This window comes from Ochotona princeps, chromosome 1 (genome assembly GCF_030435755.1).
Source record: "Ochotona princeps isolate mOchPri1 chromosome 1, mOchPri1.hap1, whole genome shotgun sequence".
In the NCBI taxonomy this organism is placed as follows: domain Eukaryota; kingdom Metazoa; phylum Chordata; class Mammalia; order Lagomorpha; family Ochotonidae; genus Ochotona; species Ochotona princeps.
In genome coordinates, this window is record NC_080832.1 from 118,935,328 (window position 1) to 118,957,133 (window position 21,806).

At 42.2% G+C, this 21,806-nt stretch overlaps 1 protein-coding gene across 1 annotated transcript; it reads left to right on the forward strand.

Annotated features, from left to right (window-relative positions):
* The first annotated feature begins 9,343 nt into the window (after positions 1–9,343).
* LOC101529908 (H1.4 linker histone, cluster member) lies at positions 9,344–10,259 on the forward strand. The gene has a single exon (XM_004598386.4). It carries the CDS (start codon positions 9,393–9,395, stop codon positions 10,053–10,055), a length of 663 nt encoding a protein of 220 aa, XP_004598443.2. The 5' UTR covers positions 9,344–9,392; the 3' UTR covers positions 10,056–10,259.
* Positions 10,260–21,806: the final 11,547 nt, after the last annotated feature.

Consider the following 21,806-nt stretch of genomic DNA (forward strand, 5'->3'; position numbering starts at 1 on the left):
TGCGTTGTATTCTCGAGTGACTTTGCCATATGTCCAGCTCCATAAGCAGAGGTTTGGGCCAATAGGGTGGTGGGTGGTGAAGCTTGTGGCTTTGAACAACAAATTTGAGCAGCAATGTCTTGATCGCGGGTCTCTGCACTTACACAGGTGCAAACATTTGATTTACAGGCCTTTGGAAGTTTTAACAGTAAAAATAGTGTAAAACAGATCCTTGGATTTGTCTGAAGGGTGATCTGTGTTAACGTATGTAACAGTCTTGAAAAATATCAGTGTCTTACCTTTGCTCATGTGTGATAGCTTTCAATTGGATCTTTGATAATGTATTTTGTTGTATCTTAGAGAGTGACATAATGATTGCCACGTTTAGAATCTTGTTGCATGAAATTAGTAAATCTCTAGTCATAGTTTAAAGTGTTCAGTTCTTTTCGAAAGTTTAGCTTTTTCTTTTGAGTTTACTGGATCATAGATGCCAGAATGTATACAGGCCTAGTTGTTAGCTCCCCTGTTTCTAGCAATGAAGTTATAAGGAAATTGGAAAAATGCTTCTTGTTTTAAATATATAAACCATGGGTTAACTCAGTAGTTACATGGCAACTGTCAAAACAATGAATTAGAATAAATTTCTGCTTACATCTTATTGATGGAACCACACAATATCTGCAAATTCCCGCAAGGAAGAAGAATTGAGGTCTTCCGTTCCAGTCTTGTTCCAAGGATGCTTAGAAGACCAGGGCTTCCATGCAGAAGCACAGCAAGAATCAGGATTAGCCTTAGGGTGGGCTCCTCAGTTTTCTGCCTTCGGTCATGTTGATAATTTGGCAACACTGAATTAGTTGATACTACCTCATGTGTGTAAGAGGGGCTAAGCCAAATGGGAATATTTGAGGAACATCGGAATTCTGGTAATGGAACAAGGAAGGAAGACCTGACACCAGAGCATCAGTGTGTTGGGGTATTTTTTAGCCTTTGTTAGGCTGAGGCTTTGCAGAGTAGCCAACAGATGATTTTTACACTTGTGGCTGGTTCCTGGGAAATCCAAGATTGACAATTAGGCATGGTATGTGAGCCGTGGTGAAGCCAAGCAGGATGCTGTGCACACCACTGCCTCAAAGCTTTTAGTGTTCATGGAAGACTAGCACAAGATTATAAAGTAGTTTTCATAGGAAGCAGACTACCTAGAACCTGTGGCTTTGGGTAGATGGATACGCAATCTAAAAAACAAAACCAAAAATCCTTATGTAAACATCATATTGTTGCTAATGATACCATGATTGCGTTTGAGGCATTAACTTATTGCCCGATGTTTTCCACACAATTGATAATCATCACATTATCCCATGTGACATAATTCTGCAACAAATCAGTAAGTATGACCTGCTAGGGTTGCTCTTGCCTGCTGCACTCTGCTAAAGCCAGGAGCCTCTGATTTCACCTTGACTGAAACTGGCTGTTAACAATTCTTTCAGTGCTGTGTCTCAGTCTCTACAAATTTGTTATGTTGGAATGCAACATTGAAGTAAATTTTCTTTTTTAATAACTCAATTTGGTGGGTTTCGACCCTCTCCTCAGGGGCAGATTAAGGGAATCTTCCTCATCTGCCCCCCCAGGGCCATTAGGTTGAGCAGCACGGAGCTAATACAGTCCTGTGAAGATTGTCTACATTCAAAAAGTTCTCCAATCAGCAATTTGCCGGAAGAGGGAGAAGCAGGGAAGAAATGGGTGCCCACAGCCAAAACAAAACAACAAAAAAATCCAGCCCCAAACAGATGGTCTATCAGCTCTTTCCTGAGACACCTGTTTGATGTAGCAGATGTACTTGTTTTCATCAAACCTCATGCTACCTGACTTAGCACTACTCTGTGTATCTGTGTTTTAAAAATTATTCATTTATTACTGATTTGAAATGCAGAGTTTACAGGGAGAAAGCTGTTTCATCTGTCAGAGCCAGAGTCTTATTCCGGTGTCTCATGTGGGTGGCAGGTTCCCAAACACTTGGACCATCTGTTTTCTTCATAGAGTATTGTTGGTGAGCTGGATTAGAAGTAGAACAATCGGGACATCAACTGTCACCCATGTGGGATGCAGGTTTTAAAGGAAATAGCCTAAGTATCTATGCCACAATGCCAGATCCTCAAGTGTGAATTTTTTCTTGCACACAGAATATTCTAGCTGCTGTCTCTAGTAACATAATCATTCAATAAAATGGGCATCTTAATTTTCCATTCCTCTGAGGCCTAATCCTTGCCTTCAAGAGTGCCATAAATTCCAGATTGTAAGAGATTTGGTGAATGAATTTTTGTTCTTTCCCTGCCACAGGGGAACCAAAGCAGAAAATACTGAAAATTCCACCTAAGATATTCACACAGAAGAGAAACAGAATAGAGGTAGAAATAACTGCATCACAATACCCACCAAACTTCTGAAAGAGAAATCTGAAAATTCTTCCTTAGAAACTTATTTTAGGTAGAAACACTAGCACAGGTAGCATAAGTGACGGAGGCATGGAGATAGCCAACAGCACTGAGCGTGCCAGGCAGGCACTGCTCAAACACTAGCCCCTTCCATGCAATTCCAATCCACATCCCATCAAGCACCCGAGCCCACTTTCCAATCAAGTATCAGGTGCCATGAAAATTACTAGACTTCAACACATGCTCGAACACACAAGTGTATCAAAAGCATGACAGTCTCTTTGAAATTATCAAGTGTGCTAAAGCTCCTCTCCAAACTCCATCTTTCTTGAATATACATCCAGAACAGCTTCTGATTTTTGCTGCATCCACTTGACTGCTGAAACAGAAGGACATACTCACCAATATCCCTTACCAGAGTGTGGCCCTGAATTTACAGGGATTTTATAGGGGGACAGTGTACAATAGTTTGTTGTGGCTGGACAGCCTGTGCCTGTCTCCTTTCTGGTCCAGTTGTTAGGATAACCAGACTGAGGCCTTGGAGCCACCTGTGAAACAACCGGACTGGGGTCTTGATTACTGAGAACTGAGAATTATCTGTGCTGAAGGTCGAGCAGGTAGCTTGGCCTGTGAGCCGACACAGTCTCGCACAGTTTTATAGTCAAGCAAGTAAAGCAGGAGTTTCAAAAGCAAACAATATTGCAGTTAACAATGAACCATGTTTACTCCATTTTCATTTCAATGCTACATTTTGTAGATTGCAGATTTTATTTTCTCCTTGCATTTCTGCACGCCCCTCTGAGTGTGTGGGCTACTTTTGCTTTCTTGTTCTCCTTTGTCTACATTCTTGAATTCCTTCATGCATGGAAAAAAGAACCTGATAGAAGTGTAACAGGGAGCTGGGAGGATCTCTCTACCTCCTTCAATAATCATAGCCTTTGAGGAAAGCAGTCTTTACGTTTTTCTTCTCATGTCACTTTACTTACTTCAGAATTTTAAGAAAATTCTAGAGTTGACATTTCTCTAAGTAACAATTTGTGTGCACATATTAAACTCCTCAAAGTGATTGTAAGAAGCAGACATCATTATTAACATTCAAGCTATTGCAATGAAGATAGACTATTGTAATGAGGAAAGCTATATTGCATAAATAAGAGTCAGAGAGGTCTTTCATTTGCTGACTCACTCCCCAATGATCTGGGTGGTCCAGTCCAAGCCAAAAGCTAGGACCTTCTTCCCAGTTTTCTACAAGGCTGCAGGGGCCTAAGTACTTAAGCCATGCAATGCTGTTTCCCCACTTGCAGGGAACTGGAACAGAAATGAAGCATAGAAAAAAAGAATACAAACAAAACTGAAAACAAAACAGAACAGCCAGGACTCTGACACCTGTATGGTTGGCTGTAGGGACACCGCCACACACAAGGGTGGAAACATCACAGACTAACTGTAGTGTCTACGTCACAAAGCTGCGATCAGTTTTTTTTTTAAACATACATTCTTTGTGAATTTTGTTAATATACCCGCTGATGCCCTGAGCGCCTACTGGGTGAGGTCCTGGTTCAGGCTTTGGTGTTAGAGTGACAAGCCAGAAACATTCTTATTCTCATGAGCAAAACAGGTTTTGCTCTCATGAAAAGTGAATGAAGATGCACAGAAATACAGATAGGTGGCTAGTGTTTTCTTGGTGTTTGGGTTATGGGTCACCACTGATATCACACTCTGAGAATACTGTGACAGAAATTCAAGAGTGAATCAAGAATAAAAACCATACAAGAAAATGACAGCACCAGACTGAGCATGGGGTTTAGGCTAGAAATGGCTGTAAAGTCTGAATTGTGCAGGTAGGAAGATTTAAATGGGATCAGACTGACCTGCGATTGCTCAAGGGTGGGAATAGTAAATTTTGCAATTATGCTATCGGTCAACATGAACAGTTCTTCCCTTTTGTGTGATAAGCCGAGGAATTTGAGAGTAGGGATTCTCAAGATGATCCTGCACGTTAAAGAAAGCCTCTGGAGAGCTTTGCCATCAAAAGCATTAATTTAGATGTCGAGAGGTTAAACCATAAAGTCTGTCTCGCTGCTCAGCTAAGACTTGGCTAAAGCGTTTCAAATAGAGAAAAACTTCACATAATATACGCACGGCTGATGCTTAACAGACCCTCAGACTTGCAACAAATAAAGAGCAGATTGTTGTTTCAATGACGCCATCTGTACTAAAACCTAACATAGTAGCGCCATTTTCTAAAGTTAGCAAGCCTACTTCATTCACCCCCAGGACACTCTAACAAACTTCTAGATGAGAATTGAAGCAACAACAACATAACTCAATGTAGCTTTGGGTAGTGCAGTTCCACAACAGTTCCTGCCGGAATCACAGCCTCGCCTTTGTTCAGCCCCGAGAACCGCCATCTTGGGTGACAACCTATATTGCTACACTTTCAAAGCTAAGTGGAGAGGTGCCCACCAGGATGTAGAATACAGAACATTACCTCCCACACTAGTCGTGTAAACAGCACTTCTTGTGATCAAGTGGGTGGCCCTGAAAAGGGCCTTTTAAGTCACAGCGGGCAAACGAGTGAAAACGACTCAGCCACCGAAGCCGTAGAGGGTGCGGCCCTGGCGCTTGAGCGCATAGACCACGTCCATGGCCGTGACCGTCTTGCGCTTGGCGTGCTCCGTGTAGGTGACGGCGTCGCGGATGACGTTCTCCAGGAAGACCTTGAGCACGCCGCGGGTCTCCTCGTAGATGAGGCCCGAGATGCGCTTGACGCCGCCGCGGCGCGCCAGGCGGCGGATGGCGGGCTTGGTGATGCCCTGGATGTTGTCGCGCAGCACCTTTCGGTGGCGCTTGGCGCCGCCTTTGCCAAGGCCTTTGCCTCCCTTGCCGCGACCAGACATTCTGAAGAAACAATTTCCACAACGACTCTCAGGTCTCTGTAGCCTCTTATATAGTAATGCAGCGGACCTTTTTGGAAACCGATTAAGCGAGGGCGGGAACGAGAAGTCCGGCTCCGCCTCCCCGCCTCCGCCGGTGTCCCCGCCTCCAGCCGAGGGAGGCGGAGGGAAGGAGTGGTGAGGGGAGGTGACCTAGTGGCGCTTGGTGCCTGAGTCCTTTGTTCCTTTGGCTGTTTTCTGTCTTCCATTCCTCCGCCTGTGAGTACCCAGCCAGTTGATGTACTGGTGTCCTCCCAGTCTGGCCATTTGCACAGAAGAGAAAATAATGTTACGCTTGCCTGCAAAACGGAGAGAGGTCAGAATAAAGGAAAAATTTTAGGGAGACATACCTTGCATAAGTGTAAAGGTTACTCTAATTTGGAACAATCCACTCGTATTCATTAGTAAATTTGAATGGTCACGAACCACTACGTTGGACAGATGCTTATGCGTGTGCCTTACTTTCAGCGTTCTTCATAAAGGAAGCTCTAGGAAGGAAAGCCAGTGTTAATTACCTTGTCCCCCAACTCATACGGTGCTATCTGTGCTGTCTGCCTTGTGAGGTGACCTTGGACACTGAATCCTTTCTAATGAGAGGCGTTGCTGGGCCTGACTCTTGACTCTCATGCTTTGACTTCTCATGGCTTCCATACCAGGAAAGGGTTAATGAAATCTCAGGAACTGAAAATTGAGGGTACCAACAGAAATTGCCTGGATACTTTATAGTGTAGAAATAAAACCAGTGAAGCCATCCTTTATACACAGATCATGGGTTGTTCTTTTTAGTGGATCCCATGCATTCACAGAAGTGCCCCATGTGTTTTACAGAGGTAATCCCGATAGTCCCTTTTTTGCTGGTGTTTATTCATAGTCCATTTCTTGGACTCAGAGTCCACTTGGGATTTGAATTAGGCTGGGTTATCTTTAGGCATAGAGGCATAAGCATCATTCATCCACTCATTTATGTTCCATTGCAAACTACAAATGGTTGCAAATAAAAGGTTTTTCAAAGATTGCCACATCTCCCTTTGAAAATTCAGTGTTGATTTGAAAGACAGATTTTAGAGAGAAGGAGAGGCAGAGAAAGAAGTCTACCATCTGCTGGTTCATTCAAATGTCTGCAGTCTGCTGGTAATATTGCATGCTTTGACAAGATCTCTAAGTGCCTGGTAAACACTTTCAAGTTTGAGAAGAGTTGTTTTAAAGATGTTCCATTCTGCCTATATTAGCTGTTTTACACAATTGCTTGCTTACATGTCAATCGTTAAAGATCTAAAGTATGTTTCTCTAGTCACTCAGGCACCATAGACATGGGTGGATGTTGGCTCTTAGTACCCACAGACACAGCATACTTCTGACCTTGGCGAAGCCTCTGTTGGACTGTGGTTTGACAGGGGTTTTCTTGTGAGGAAACCTCAGTCAAGATTGGAGAAGTTTGGGGGGATGCTTGAAGATTGAGATCTCCAGGAAATGAGGCGTGTGATTGTTTTTGGAGTAAAACAACAATTTTGCCAACTTCTGAGTTTGGCAGATACTACACAGTCATGTCAAAACGAACTTGGAAGTCTGCAAGCAGTAATGTCCTTTTAAGGAAATAAAATGAAAATAGCAGAGGTGTGCTTAGAGGTGAATGGCCAGGGCCATGCCACAAGTCAATGCTTGAGCGGAACTCATGTGGCATGTCCTTACTGCGCAGTAACAATGTCTCCCACCGTCCTTTACTATTTGGGAGCAAACACAAAATGGAACATAAATGACACAAAATGGAGCATAAGGTCATAAGTTAACCATAATATAGTCAGCAAATATCTAATTACATTTTTTGCTTCTGTTTTTCACTTCTGTAAAATAAATGGTGTGAGATTTAGTGTAGTGTAGATAATTTATTTCAGGTTTGTTCATGCATACATTTTGGATTCATTTGTAATGAATACAAGTTTTTTTGACAGCTACCTAACAACAAGTTGAGTTTTTCTTCACTGAGTTTGAATCAGCCTTTCTGGACACAGTTCATGTGACTAGGGGGAAGAGATGTGATAGCAGCATCATGACTTATGTCACAACTTACCTCGAAACATGTGCAGGAGAATTTTACTGGTGAACGAGAATTTAGTTATTGAACTCTAGAAGGTGCTGATTATCCATGGACCTTGGTCTCTAGTGCCTTTCTACTCATTCAAGCTCTAAGTAGTCAAGAATGTATTACGTAACTAAGTTGCAAATGTAACTTGGTGAGCCACTGCAACAATTACTGTCCAACTTTTATTATGATATTACCCATGGTTGGGTGTGGGATGTGAGTTTTCATTGTACTTTTTTAATGTATTTATTTATTTTTGTGGGGAGTGTGAAGCTGTGAGACTAAAACTGAAAAGGGCCTGCTTGATTTTGTGTACCAATGATGATGACAGAGATGGTTTGGATGACACATGCTTCTTTGGGGAGAAATCCCTGAATGTTTCATATTTAATGCTAAAGTCTGTTTTGTAATCAGTAGACAGCGTGGTTTGAAGTCACAGAAATTCTTGAGCCAAGTGATTTCTATGTGATTATTTCAGTGCAGGCAAGTGACTGTTTTAAAACTGCTAATATTATCAGATTTACAAAAATCTCCTTTTCTTGATTGGATGTACTTGAGAGTGCATTTTTGGCAGTAGCATTCAGTAGAAGGAATATAACTTGAAAATACTTTTGTTGCTGGTTTATGCTAGCAATGTGTGGTTTTCTCTTCATTCCCTGACTGCTTCTTAGGGATATTATTTCTTTGTACTCAGCTATGCAACGAAACAAGAAGCTTACTAAATGAAACCAGTCACATCTGTTCTGTTTTGTTTAGTTCGCTAGGTGGATAGATTCAGCTAATCACTTTGTGTTGTGACACCTAATTCATAGCCTTTGGTGAAAATATCAGAAAGCTTTATCACATTTACAATAGAATTTTAATGAGAAGCCTTTTCTTTCCAATTCTATGTGCACACTTGGAATGTTAAAGTCTGCATTTTAAGTAAAAATTCCAAATGTAGACAATGTACACAAAGTTGTCAGGTGACAAAAGGAGAGGGAATGTAATGGAGAGCACATAATTCAATAGTTTCCAGTTTGAAAATATGGAACAGGAAGACATGTGCTCCTTCAGTGTGCCAGCTCATACCTGGGAAATTGCAGTGGATCTTCCATTGTATTACTTCCTGTCTTTTCTTTCTTTCTTCTTCTTCCCTTTTTTTTTTTGTTGTTGTTGGTGAGAGAGGTGATGTTTGATATTGAAAGCCCATTCTAGACCTTAAAAACTGTGCAGACCTGTTTATGTGGGGGACAAATGAAGCAGCCTCATCCCATCTTTGCCAAAGTATTTAACCTCACGAAAGGATGGGGATGAAGCCCAGCTCACACATTAGTAATTGAAATCTATTTTTTAAATAAAAAAGATGAAAATAATCTGAAATAATGATCGTTCCTGTTCGTAGAACTTTCTGCCCTAGTGCCAATTCCTAGAGGTTGGTGTAAATAGCTCGTGAGAGAGACTGTGTTATTGCCTCCGCGAAAAAACTGATTTTCCCTATCCATCCGAATCAATATTCTTTCGTGTCTGCAAAGTTCAGAAGATAAGAAGTCGCTGAACAATGCCCTGAAAGAAATTCTCGCAAAGGATCAACAAAGAAGCAGTATTTTAAAGGAAAACCTGAAAGTTGTCTCAATTTGACTGAACTTTGAAAGACAGTTGGGGGATTTAGGAAAGTTTCGGGGAGTCGGATTTGAAAGTAAGTATAGAAAATCTAGCAGAAACGAAGCCCGAGGACTCCTGGATCAATTTCCCCTGAGTCCCCAATGTTTTCGTGCCCATGTTTCTTATATTTTTATCCTTTTTTAAGGGGCAACAAACACAGCCACAAGGCAGTGCCCAGGAGTCCTTCAGCAGTGCTCGGCGCAGGAGCAGGGAACCAATCACCATTCAGCTTGTGTCTATATAAACCCCTGCCGCCGGCGCAGGAGACACGCCGCTCCAATAGGCTCTGCTTACTTTTGGATTTCCTGGCAAAACAGAAAAATGTCGGAAACCGCTCCTGTTGCTCCTGCTGCTCCCGCACCTGCGGAGAAAACACCTGTGAAGAAAAAGGTGAAGAAGGCGGGCTCAGCTGCTGGCAAGCGCAAGGCATCCGGGCCCCCGGTGTCCGAGCTCATCACCAAGGCTGTGGCCGCCTCCAAAGAGCGCAGCGGGGTCTCTCTGGCCGCGCTCAAGAAGGCGCTGGCGGCCGCCGGCTACGATGTGGAGAAGAACAACAGCCGCATCAAGCTGGGGCTCAAGAGCCTGGTGAGCAAGGGCACCCTGGTCCAGACCAAGGGCACCGGCGCCTCCGGCTCCTTCAAGCTCAACAAGAAGGCGGCTTCCGGGGAAGCCAAGCCCAAGCCTAAGAAGGCGGGCGCGGCCAAACCGAAGAAAGCAGCAGTAGCCGCCAAGAAGCCCAAGAAGACCGGCACTGCCACCCCTAAGAAGAGTGTCAAAAAGACCCCGAAGAAGGCGAAGAAGCCAGCAGCCGCTGCTGGGGCTAAGAAGGTGGCCAAGAGTCCCAAGAAGGTGAAAGCGGCCAAACCCAAAAAAGCTGCCAAGAGCCCTGCAAAGGCAAAAGCTGCAAAGCCCAAGACCTCTAAGCCCAAGTCGACGAAGCCAAAGGTTGCGAAGGCGAAAAAGGCTGCCCCTAAGAAGAAGTAAACGTTCTGCCGGAGCGTTCTTCAAAAATCTCAAAGGCTCTTTTCAGAGCCACCCAGAGCTATCATTGAAAAGGGCTGAGCCGTCGTTGTGCCAGGATGGAACTAAACTTGAGTAAGCATTTTTAATTTTTTGAAACTGGCGCTCTGCATTTTATTGGCTAGCTGCGTTTTTTTTTTTTTTTTGCACTGTGAGCTCTAGGCGCATGCGCCTTCCTGTTAGTGATCTGGCTGACTTGCAAAAGCTGTGCACGCTAGTCCTCCCTAGTTAGCAAGGCTGGTAACTCGCAATGGCGATAGCCACCCTTCTGTGACAAGATGCCTTTCCTGTTTTAGTTGAGCCCTGATACTCGGCACAGATCTTTCCACAAGAGCTAACGCGCTGTTAAGTGGCATAATTTGCATTGTGCAGGAGACTGAAACTTCGCTGGTTTCACACACTTCTACTTTGCATTTACTATCCCGGCTTTTGTCTGGAATTGCTGGAAGTTAAAGTCGATTGGAGGGAGGCGTTACTGACTGGACCTTGCTGATTGGGTTGGCAGGGGTTTTTGGATTTCACCAATCAGAACTCGCCTTACTTGTTTGAGTACAGAAAAAATGTTACTACAGCAATCGGACTGGCTAAAACCGTATACCAAGCTGCAGCTGACTGCTCCTCCCACTGTTGTACAGTCTCCCTCCTCTTCCCCTTTCCCGCCTTGTACTCTTGAATTCTCTTTGGAGGCTGCTCATGCTGCCTAAATTTACATAAAGCTTCCTTGCTCTTAAGGTATCAATGTAAATTGCAGTTTACGTTTTCACTTCGCTTCCTCTTGGCAGCGAGAGCTCCAGGCCTAGTGAATGAGGGCGGAACAAAGCAAAGCTTTATTGGGAAGCTGACATAGTTCGAAAGGCTGTGGCTTTGGAAGAGCCTTTTTTTGGTTATGTTTCGGGAAGGTGGAAAGAATTTTACTATAAATCCTGACGATTTGCGAGTTGTGACAGCTGTTAGGGGTTGAGGAAGTGTCACATGTTAAGTACATTTGAACGTTTCTTACGAGTACAGGCTGCTGATCATAGCGGTTTTCATCACATTTGTGACTTAGGAATAACTCATTTTCATGGTCACTGCATTTTTCTGAAATAAAGTTTACACTTATTCGAGTCCTTAAACCTGACATTGATTGCTAAACATGATACTGGACTTTATTTGGTGTTAAACAAGTTCATACACATGTCTTCAAAACATTGCTTGAAAGTGCCTGTAAAGGTAAACCATATGTGGGTTTCAAGGGATTGCTCACCAGTTTAACATGGGTCAAATTTTTCATGAACGTTTCATAGTTCCTTTGCACACTGCCATTCATTATAGAACTGCTACTTTCTGGTTGAGGTAGAGGTAAGGCGAGACAGATCTTAACCACCCACTGGTTTAATCCTCAAGTGCCTGCTTCAGTCAAGGCTAGGGCTGAATGAAGCCCCAAACCAGGAATCCCCCGAGTCTTTTATGTGGGTGGAAACCCAAGTATTCACTGTGTTGTCTGTTTCCTGAAGCAAGGAAGCCTGAACTGGAACCATGCACCCCAAAAGGCCGTGTTGGCATCCCAAGCAGCAACTCCCCTAGTGCACCACAATGCACACCTCACTATTTCAATGTTATTGCCTTCTGATTGTGTTGTACATATTCTGTGTGTATAAATGTAAGACTGTCCATATAGTACACAGCCAAAGATTTGTCACAAGCTACTGATCCACTCTCCAGAGAGTCCAGATGCTGTGACCGCAGGTTGAAATGTGTCTTCACCTCAATTCTGGGTTACTTCATAATGAGTAATGATTTGTTGCACTTCTCATCCTATTTGTATCTCTGGGAAAATGGGGGAACCACAAACAGAAGTTCAGTGTTTTCAAAACTGCATCTGAATGCCATTATTTCTTCTTTCTAGAGAAATTTATAAAAATCTTTTTGTGAGATTTGGATAAGAAGATCTGAATAAACAGACGAGTGTGTAAAAGTTACTCAGTCTTTTTGAAAATAACACATTTACCTTCAGAGTGGGAAAGATAAAGCAGCAGACATAGGAAGGTTTTAGTGTCCAGTGGTGAAGGAGGTAGGCTTTGGATGAGGAGTGATAGGGAAGAGATTTATGCATGTAGAAAGTGGATTTAAAAATGCCTGTTTACTGCCTTAAGATTTGCAAAGCACATCTGTAACTGCCTGATTTGGGTATGGTTATAAAACAAGGAGTAAGTATAGATAAAATTCGTAAAGTTAAGAAAATTGTGGCTTGGAAAAGTGAAATAACCATCAATGACCTTTTATTGTCAGCACGTTACAGGGCTCAGTCTTAGATTTCTTATTTCCTTGCCATTTTCTGCTCCACATCTGTTTTATCACTTGGAAAATGACCAAAGTTCCTTACACTCTTTCTAGTTCTTTTTAGACTTTAAGAAGCAAAAATCATGTACTTCTATTTTAGGTCCATTTTGAACTATGTGATTCACAAGTCCTTTGCAGTGCAAGAAAAGCAATTAAGCTCATCATTCAGGAATGCCCTTCCAGGTTTGTTGTGGTTTGCGTCAATTTGCAATCCTGTCCCTGTGCCTTGGCTTGTACTTAGATTCAACCGAATTTGAGGTTGTTTACATCTTCCTCCGTGTTTTCTAATTATTATACAAGTGATGTTAAATACCAAGGTAGTATTGGTGCAAGAGACAAAATACTTGTTTTCATGGAAAGTTTGAAAAGCATTTGCATTCTGTCTCACCTGCTGGAGGGTTATGCATGTGAGATTTATGTTTGAGACAATTGATTTTCGCGACCAGTCTGAAGTCACTTATTTCTCCCTTCTTCATTTCCTGAAGCCTTTTAATTTGAGGTGTTAGGATATATCCATAGTTTTTCATGGAGGTTTGGTTCTCACAACCACTTTTTCTAAATATGTTTATGTGTGTGTGTGTTTGAGCTGGAGGGAGGGGAAAGGAGTGGAGAGGAGAGGAAGAGCGAAGGCTCCAATCTTTTGGTGCGCCAGAATTCTCAAAGGCTGGGAATTGAAGCCATGACTTTGATCTGAGTCTCTCGGATGTCAGGAAGCCTCATAGGGTGTATATTTGAAAAACATAATTTACTATGAAGTTGGGCTTTGAATTCTAGTATTCCAATATAGGATGTTGGCAGCCCAACCACCAGGTCAAATGCCTGCAAGTTAATGTGTAAAGAAATCTTAGCAACCTTTATTTTCACATTTCTCATATTTACATCTTTACTCATTGCTTTGTAACCAGTTTTTTAACTCTAGTTTTTTTCTGTTCTAATTTATAAATTCTGGCCATTCTCCATTAACAATAACTTTGGGCAAAGTGTCACTGCTTTCCCATTGCCTTAGGTTCCAGTAATTGAAAAATCTGTTGCTTCTGTGTCTTTTTGTAATAAATACCTTGTGTGTATCCTGATACTAATAAATAAGTAATATTTTGTTGTTTTGGCTGTTTTTTTCTCCTTTTCCTTTCCTTATCTCTCTTTGTCTCTTTTATTCACCACTTTGTTCTTTTTTTTTCTTTCACCAGTTTAGTTACCTTCAAATCCCTGTCATCTTATCTTTTTAGAATCTTTCCACTTGTTCCACTTCCACCTCAAGGTCTACCTAGTTAGAAGATTCCTTTAATGTAAAGATTTGTTTATCTCTGATAAAGTGCATTTATGACATTTATGTTGGGGCCTGCTGTCTTCCATAGAGCAAATTTAAGATATTTTTCTTTATTTTATTTTTATTGGAAAGGCAGACTCACAGAGCAAAGGAGAGACAGTAAGAACTTCTATCGGCTGAGTCACTCCCTAAGTGGCCACAAAGGGTAGAGCCAAGTTGATCCGAAGCCCGGTGCTTCTTCTGGGTCTCCCATGCTTTGGCCCATCCTACACTGCCTTCCCAGCCTACAAACAGGGATCTGGAAGGAAATGGAGCAATGAGAACATGAACAAGTGCCCATATGGGATTCTGGCACATGCTAGCAAAGGGCTCTAGCTACCAGGTCAGGCCCAGATATTTATTCTTTTGTCTCATCAACTAAACTGACATCTAGAGCATTGGTCTTTAAATTGACATTAATGATTTTTTATCCAAACTTTTGTTTAATTCAGTCAGTTGCTTTTGAGTTAACAGGGTTACCATTTTTTTTCCTACAGGTTTTCTTAAATGGTAAACAGCCTGAGGTTTAAAACCGTACAGATTTACTTGTTGCTATTACTCATACTTAAATTCTAAGAGTTCACCATTGCATATTGAAAAATATCTAGTTACAGTTAACACACACTCACAATTGTTGGTTAAAGAGGTACAGAATATTCCCACTCTTCCTAAGGTCCAGCAGATACTTTCTTGAACTTAGGAGGGCTATGTTTTTGTGCTGAGCGTTGCCATTATTTGAGAGATTAAATTAACCTGGGCACGAGTTGTAGGGTATCTTTACAGCAAGAGTCTTGGCCGACCTAGGCCTCTATGGTCACCCATACATTGTCACTACATCGTCTTTCCTGGGTGCATGTACATGTTCAGTTGAGTGTATTTTTACATTTCTATAATATAGGCTAGATTACTTTCAGGCACGAATCAGATTCTGTGGTTTCTTTTTATGCCCTTAGGTATAAGAGGACCAGAGTAGCACATTTCTCTGTTTCTTTTCCAACTCCTTTTGGTGGAATGAGTTACACACTGCTTCCCTTACCTTCTGAAGGATGCAAACCCAGCAGTTGGGAATCACAGACCAGAAAACAGATTATGTGCATCTTTACAGTAAAAATCTCAAGGAATAAAAATATCAGTACATACTGTGGGTCAGTAGAGATGGGAGCTTGCAAAAATGATTCTAAATTTCTGAATTTTTGGTTTCAATTTAGGTATGGTTTTGCTTAGATGAAGTTACTGGCCATTCAAAGTTCACATTCTTTTTTTTTTTTTTTTTTTTTTTAGAAATATTTATTTTTATTAGAGAGGTAGATTGTCCAGAGAGAGAATGAGAGAGAGGGAGGGAGAGAGACAGAGATTTTTCATTGTCTGGTTCACTGTACAAATAGTTACAATGACTAGAGTTGACTCGGTTAGAAGCCAGGAGCCAGGGTACAGGAGCTTCTTCTGGGTCTCTGCTGGGGTCCGTGCAGTAGGTGTGGATGGCATGAAGGTGTGAAGAGAACAGCTCTCCTGCTTGGCAGCGCCCCGGGGGAGCTTCCAGCTGTTTGGCAGGGCCCAACGGATTTCTCTCTGACCACCTTGATGCAGTCTCACCCCCTTTTTGCATGGACACTCAAGCACCCCGCTAAGAATCCTGTAATCTATTGAGGCATTGTTTGCCCCTGTGAGATGGCTTTGGCAAGTAATGTGAGCTTGAGAGTTAACGTTACTGATAATGTCTTGGTGAGTGGGCCTTTAACTGCGCACAGGAGTACAATTAAACCCACGCCATTTCTGGACACCTTATTGTGTGCCTACCCATTGTCCTGAAATCTGGCCCAGACATATAGCATGCCTTCTGGGAGATGGCTTAATAAGAATTTTACAAACTAACGGAATTGATGGGAGTATGAGTGGAAACTGCTATGGCAAAAAATACAGTTACTGTGACTTTAAAGGTTAGCCTGTCCTTGCAACTTTTTAGAGCATAGAAAATGTAACTGTTTTAGCTGCTTTTATAATTTTTTAACTAGAGGAAATAAAGGGCGATTCTACTAACATCACAGAGATATACTTTTGATTATTGTTTAATTGTTTACGGGGTTGTAGGGTCTGCAGTTGTAGGGGGATTTAACATTTCAAATTTTTTGCCTTAGATCCTTATGTTCTTTCTCTTTTGATGTATTTTTCCCACTAAGTGATAGATAAGTTGTGAAAATAAAATGTAGTAGGAATGTTTTACTGATTAGTAGGTAACCATCTGTGCCTCGGCCTTGGAGTTCTGGCTGTCACCTAATGGCTACTTCTGAAGAATGAATAGCAGCTTGGTTTAAAGAAACTGATTATAGTAACTTACAGAGTTATCTTTAAGAGCACCTGGTTGACCATGAAGTAAAAATTAATTGAATATCTGTGTATGCTGTCTTAGTTCTAAAGTTAAAGATAAAAAGTCAAACATTTGTGCAGAGACTAGTGATGTGTCTAAGTAAATAAAAAGGACAGCTTCTTCTTGAGAAAAAAGCATATAGCAAGAAGCCACCAAGTGTCAGTATCTGTGTCTTTCTTTATCACCGACTCCACGCACCCTTCCCGAGTTATGAACTCTCGGCTGGAGCTAGACTCCGGCAGGTCTCCCTAAAGGGTGCAGAGATCCAAGGACTTTGGTCATCCTCCACTAATTTCCCAGGTTACAAGCAGAGAGTTGGATGGGAAGTGGAGCAGCTGGGACTTGAACTGGCACCCAATATGGAATTCTGGCACCCAATATGGGATTGTGACACTGCAGGTGGATGATTAACCCATTTAGTCACTGTGCACGTCCCTACATTCTTATTCTTAAAATTATAGATGTTAGAGAAGAGAAAAGCCTTCCCTTATGTATCTTAAAGGGTTATTGCCAACACCTTTGTTGCAAAAGACAGGTTAACCAATTTATTGATTTATGTGACTGTAGCACCAATGAGCAGGATTTGCTGTCAATTTTTTTATACTTAGTATGTCCCAGGAGTTGTACTTGACTTAAATTATTTATCTTCACATTTGTTTATTTATTTTTTAAAAAATATGCCAGGAGCTTCTTCCTGGCCTACCAAACGGGTACTAAGGACTTGACTCATATTCCACTTCTTTCCCAGGTCATCAAGAGGGAGTTAAATGGGAAGTGGAGCATTTGGGACACGATTTGTTTCCTATATGGAATCCTGGTACTTGGAATTGGAAGGTCAGCCTGTTGAACCATTGTGCTGGAACCTTGAACTGCCAATTTTTATGATTAATGTACATGAGGCTTGGTCCACATGTAGAAACAGGACTGAAATAAAGAGGCCACGATCTAGTGCTAGTAGACAGACAGAGAAACACAACAACGTTATCTCCAGATTCTCTCTATCTCTCTTTTGTTTTTAAGATTTATGAAGCTCGGAGCCAGGAGCCTCTTCTGTTCTACATGGGTGCAGGATCCCACGTCCTTGGGCCATCCTTGACTGTTTTCCTAGGCCACAAGCAGGGAGCTGAAAGAGAAGCAGAACTGCGGCTATAGGAATCGATGCCCATATTGGATGTAGTTCATGAGGACTTTAGCCTGTAGGCTGTCATGCTGGGACCCTATGTCCGGGTTCTGTTTGATATTCTGTATACAGTTTCTTCCTCATTGGTGTGCTGTATGAGCCCCTCTGACATGCAGTTTAAGAGGAACTGTCAAACAAGCCATGTCAGGTACTTTATGATTAACTGCATGACAGAAAGGCAAAATAAGATTAGAATAATATTTGAGGACTTTTGGTTTCCTTTTGGGCAAAGGAATTCTATTCCCTCTCAGTTGCCTAGGGATGAGAAAGGCAAGGAAGTGATGGCAGGGCAGGAGAAAATTACATATATTCCATCATTTATTTGAAAAACAGAGAGAGAGAGAGAGATAATATTTTTCATCTGCTAATCTGTTCTATAAAATTTCTCTAGCTAGGACTGAGTCAGACATAAGCCAGTAACCTGGAACTCATGCCAGTTTCCCACACCGTGGTACAGGAGTACAAATATCTGAACTATCCTTTGTTGCCTCCAGGGTGCACATAGCAAGAATGTGTGCACTCAAAGTTAGGAAATCTGAGAATACAGGCAGCCCAAGAAGTGTCTTAACAACTTTTCCAAGTGGACATTTCTGAAATTTGGCTTCTAACACCCTCACTTTGAGGTTAGTGCAGTGGCTCAATAGGCTGATACCCACCTGCAAATGCCAGTATCCCATATGAGCACTGGTTTACATCTTGGCTGCTCCACTTGCATTCTAGCTCCTTATTTATGGCCTGGGAAAGCTGAGTAGAGTGGCCTGAAGTCTTGGCAGCCCACACCTGTGTTGAAGACTCAGAAGAAGCTCCTAATCATCTCAGCTCTGGCCCTAGTGGTCCCTTGGGGAGTGAGTGAGCCAGCAGATGGATGATCTATCACTCCTCTCCATAAATCTGATCTGCCTGTTCAATAAATGTTTTTTTATTATTAATTACTATGAATACCATATTACTGTATTTATAATGTATACTGTAATTTAAAAATATGAAACCCTTGGGACTGGCCTTCTGGCATAGTAGCTAAGCTGTCACCTGCAGTGCAGCATCCATGTGGGCTCTGCTTTCAGTTCTGGCTGCTCCTTGCTAATGTGTCTGGGAAAGCAGCAGAAGATGGCCCAGATGCTTCGGCTCCTGCCACTCACCTGGAGACCCTGACGGGAGCTCCTGGCTCCTGGGTTTGGCATTGCTTCAAGTTGCAACCATTTGGGGGAGTGAACCAGCAGATGAAAGATCTCTTCTCTGTCTACTCTACCTTTCAACTATAATAAATAAACCAATCAAAACTCCTAAAATTTCCTTTAAAAATTTGTTATTGTGTATTTGACTATATCATTAAGATTAAAAGTTGAAGGGCAAGAACAAAAGCTAAAACTTATCACTGTTCATTACATTTTAATAACTGAACGTATTACATTTTTGTGCAGTTTGCTAAGTTTCATTCTGCATCACAATTATATAGAACCCTTAAAATCTACCCATTTCTTTTCACTGATGTTGCAAAGAAGTTAAAATTATCTAACAGGGCCCAGTGGTGTGGCCAAGCGGCTAAAATCCTTGCATTGAATGCACCGGGATCCCATATGGATGCCGGTTCTAATCCTGGTAGCCCCACTTCCCATCCAGCTCCCTGGGAAAGCAGTTGAGGACGGCCCAATGCTTTGGGACCCTGCACCCACATGGGAGACCCGGAAGAAGTTCCTGGCTCCTGACTCCGGATTGGCGCAGCACCGGCCATTGCGCTCACTTAGGGAGTGAATCATCAGACAGAAGATCCTCCTCTCTGTCTCTCCTCCTCTCTGTATATCTGACTTTGTAATGAAAATAAATAAATCTTTAAAAAAATTATCTAACATAAAATTATTATTGACAGTTTTTACAGGTCTTCAGGCCCTAAAGTTTCATGGACAAGAAGATAGTGTTGGTGACGTTAATTTATTGTAGGATCTGGTGGAAATATTTTGGGTGTTTCATTCTTTTGAACCTTCCTAAAATGAAAGTTTTCTCATCTGTTTAAGCATTTATAGTACAAATAGATTTTAATGTAATACATTATATAAGTAATGAGCTTGGATTCATACACTAAAACATGGCTTTTGATCTATTATCTGCTTTTTAGACAAGTAATTTTTACTCAGGAAAGATTCTTAAAATTTCATCAACTTTAATCTTTTTGGACAAATACAATAAATGGTAACCTATGCTCAATCTTTTATCTATAACATTTCTGGAAGTTTATTTGAAGGGCAGAGATAGAGAGAGAGAGATACCCAGGTCTCTATAAAGAAAGCATTCCCATCTACTGGTTCACTCCTAAATCTCTCAGCTGTGAGACTGTGTTGGCCCACATCGACCCAACACAGAAAACCATCTGCTTGACTCATTGTCGCTTGGAATTGGGAGCCACAACTGGAACAGAAACCAGGCATGGGGTATGGGACTCCAGCAGCACTGATAATTTTCTGATTATACTTTTTTTCTCCCCCTTGCAAAATACCATGTTATGGTGGATAATAAGGATATGACAAAAGGTTTTCATTGTTCATATATCTTCTTGTTCCAAAGTCCTGCAATTGTTGAAATCAAAACACAGGTTAAAATCTTTCGGTGCTATATAGGAAGTACAGTTAGCCACAAACATGCGTATCATGCACACAATGGTGGATCACTGTATCGTCAACACTTACAACTCCAGTTACTTAGATTATGGGCAGCAGTGGCATTTTTTCACATGGAGTGATTCCTCATTTCAGACCTAACTTTAATGTCTGTCAGGATTGCCCCAATTTTTTTTTTCTCTATGAATTCTTGTGGTGGCTAAATTGGTCCATTTATCTGCTTATCTATTTGCCGCAATTTTTCACCCACCACATATTTTAGGGGCAGCAGCACTGGCATTATCTCCATATAGTTATTAATCTACAACAGGTAAACCTGCCATGTGGAAGCAGGAGTTTCAAGAAATGATTATACAAGTCTTCTTACCAAATTGAATTCCTGACTTTCCCTAAGCTACTTTGGAAATCTAGTAATCATTACTTACTTGCGTGAAAAGACCTGTTTACTCAAAAAAGCAAGTACAGAGAAAGGGAGAGTTCATATTCACTTGCTCACTACCCAATGGCTGTACAGCCAAGCCAGACAAGACAATCAAGAGCTTTTTGTCTCCCACATATTAAAGGGACAGAACTGTGATGCAAACAAAAGAGCCCAAGCCCATTCTAGGGGTGAAACGCAAATCCCTGCAAACTCACAAAGCCGCCAAATCCTTAATAATATAATTGCTAGGTGGCAAGCAGATAGCACAGAACAGTATCCTATGCACTTCAAAATTTTTATCATTATTTAAAGGTCAATTCTGATCTTCCCAAGCATTAGAACACTTGGTTATTCCCTTCAGAATTGCACGTGGAGCATTTTTTTGTTTTCCTCACCTTTGATGATCAAACAGGTGCATCATAAGAGGATGTTTTGACTGACAGACACATCATATCAAGACTCTCAGATTACTCAGATATACTTGTTACATTATCTCACAGAAAACAAAGTGGTGACAGCCAATGCGACAGCAATGAGTTGCTCCTAAAATTAGTATAACAATGTGCACTGTCGGATTGGATTACATACATCTAAGATCAAGGATTAGAAGTCGCAGCTAAATCCGTATACAGCTTCTTCTACAGAAAAGGTGATTGGCTCTGAAAAGAGCCTTTGGATTTTCATGGTGGGGTGCTCCAAGGACGACTTAAGCCCGCTCCCCGCGGATGCGGCGCGCCAGCTGGATGTCCTTGGGCATAATGGTGACGCGCTTGGCGTGGATGGCGCACAGGTTGGTGTCCTCGAAGAGCCCCACCAGGTAGGCCTCGCACGCCTCCTGCAGCGCCATCACGGCCGAGCTCTGGAAGCGCAGGTCCGTCTTGAAGTCCTGCGCGATCTCGCGCACCAGCCGCTGGAACGGCAGCTTGCGGATCAGCAGCTCCGTCGACTTCTGGTAGCGCCGGATCTCGCGCAGCGCCACCGTGCCGGGCCGGTAGCGGTGTGGCTTCTTGACGCCGCCCGTGGCCGGCGCGCTCTTGCGGGCCGCCTTGGTGGCCAGCTGCTTGCGCGGGGCCTTGCCGCCGGTCGACTTGCGGGCAGTCTGCTTCGTGCGAGCCATGGCTGTTCAAAAAAAGAAACCCCGAATGGCGCGGCAGGCCCTGCTTTATATACAAACAGGATCGTTCTGATTGGGTTTTCGGCAATGCCTGCGGACTACTGGCTGGTAAATTCCGGAAGGACTCACACCACACCCGATTGGTTTATCCCTCTAGGACTGGATTCGGATTGGTAAATTTCAATGGGTAAACAAAACCTGTCCTACACCCCCAAATTCCTACATAGGTTCAACATGCCTTACATTGGAGAGCCTTTCAAAATATTAGTACAGAGTGTTGCCTTTGAGCTTTTACAGTGCTTTAATCCACAAAGCTGAACGGTTTTGAAAGAGACAAGTTTTCGATTTTCACTTTTTAGAAACGCCAGCCATTTTTACGGCTTCGTTTACTTGTT

What these genes read in the sequence shown, in the direction of transcription:
- LOC101529908 (XM_004598386.4), top strand. Translation starts at nt 9,393, where the DNA reads ATGTCGGAAACCGCTCCTGTTGCTCCTGCTGCTCCCGCACCTGCGGAG.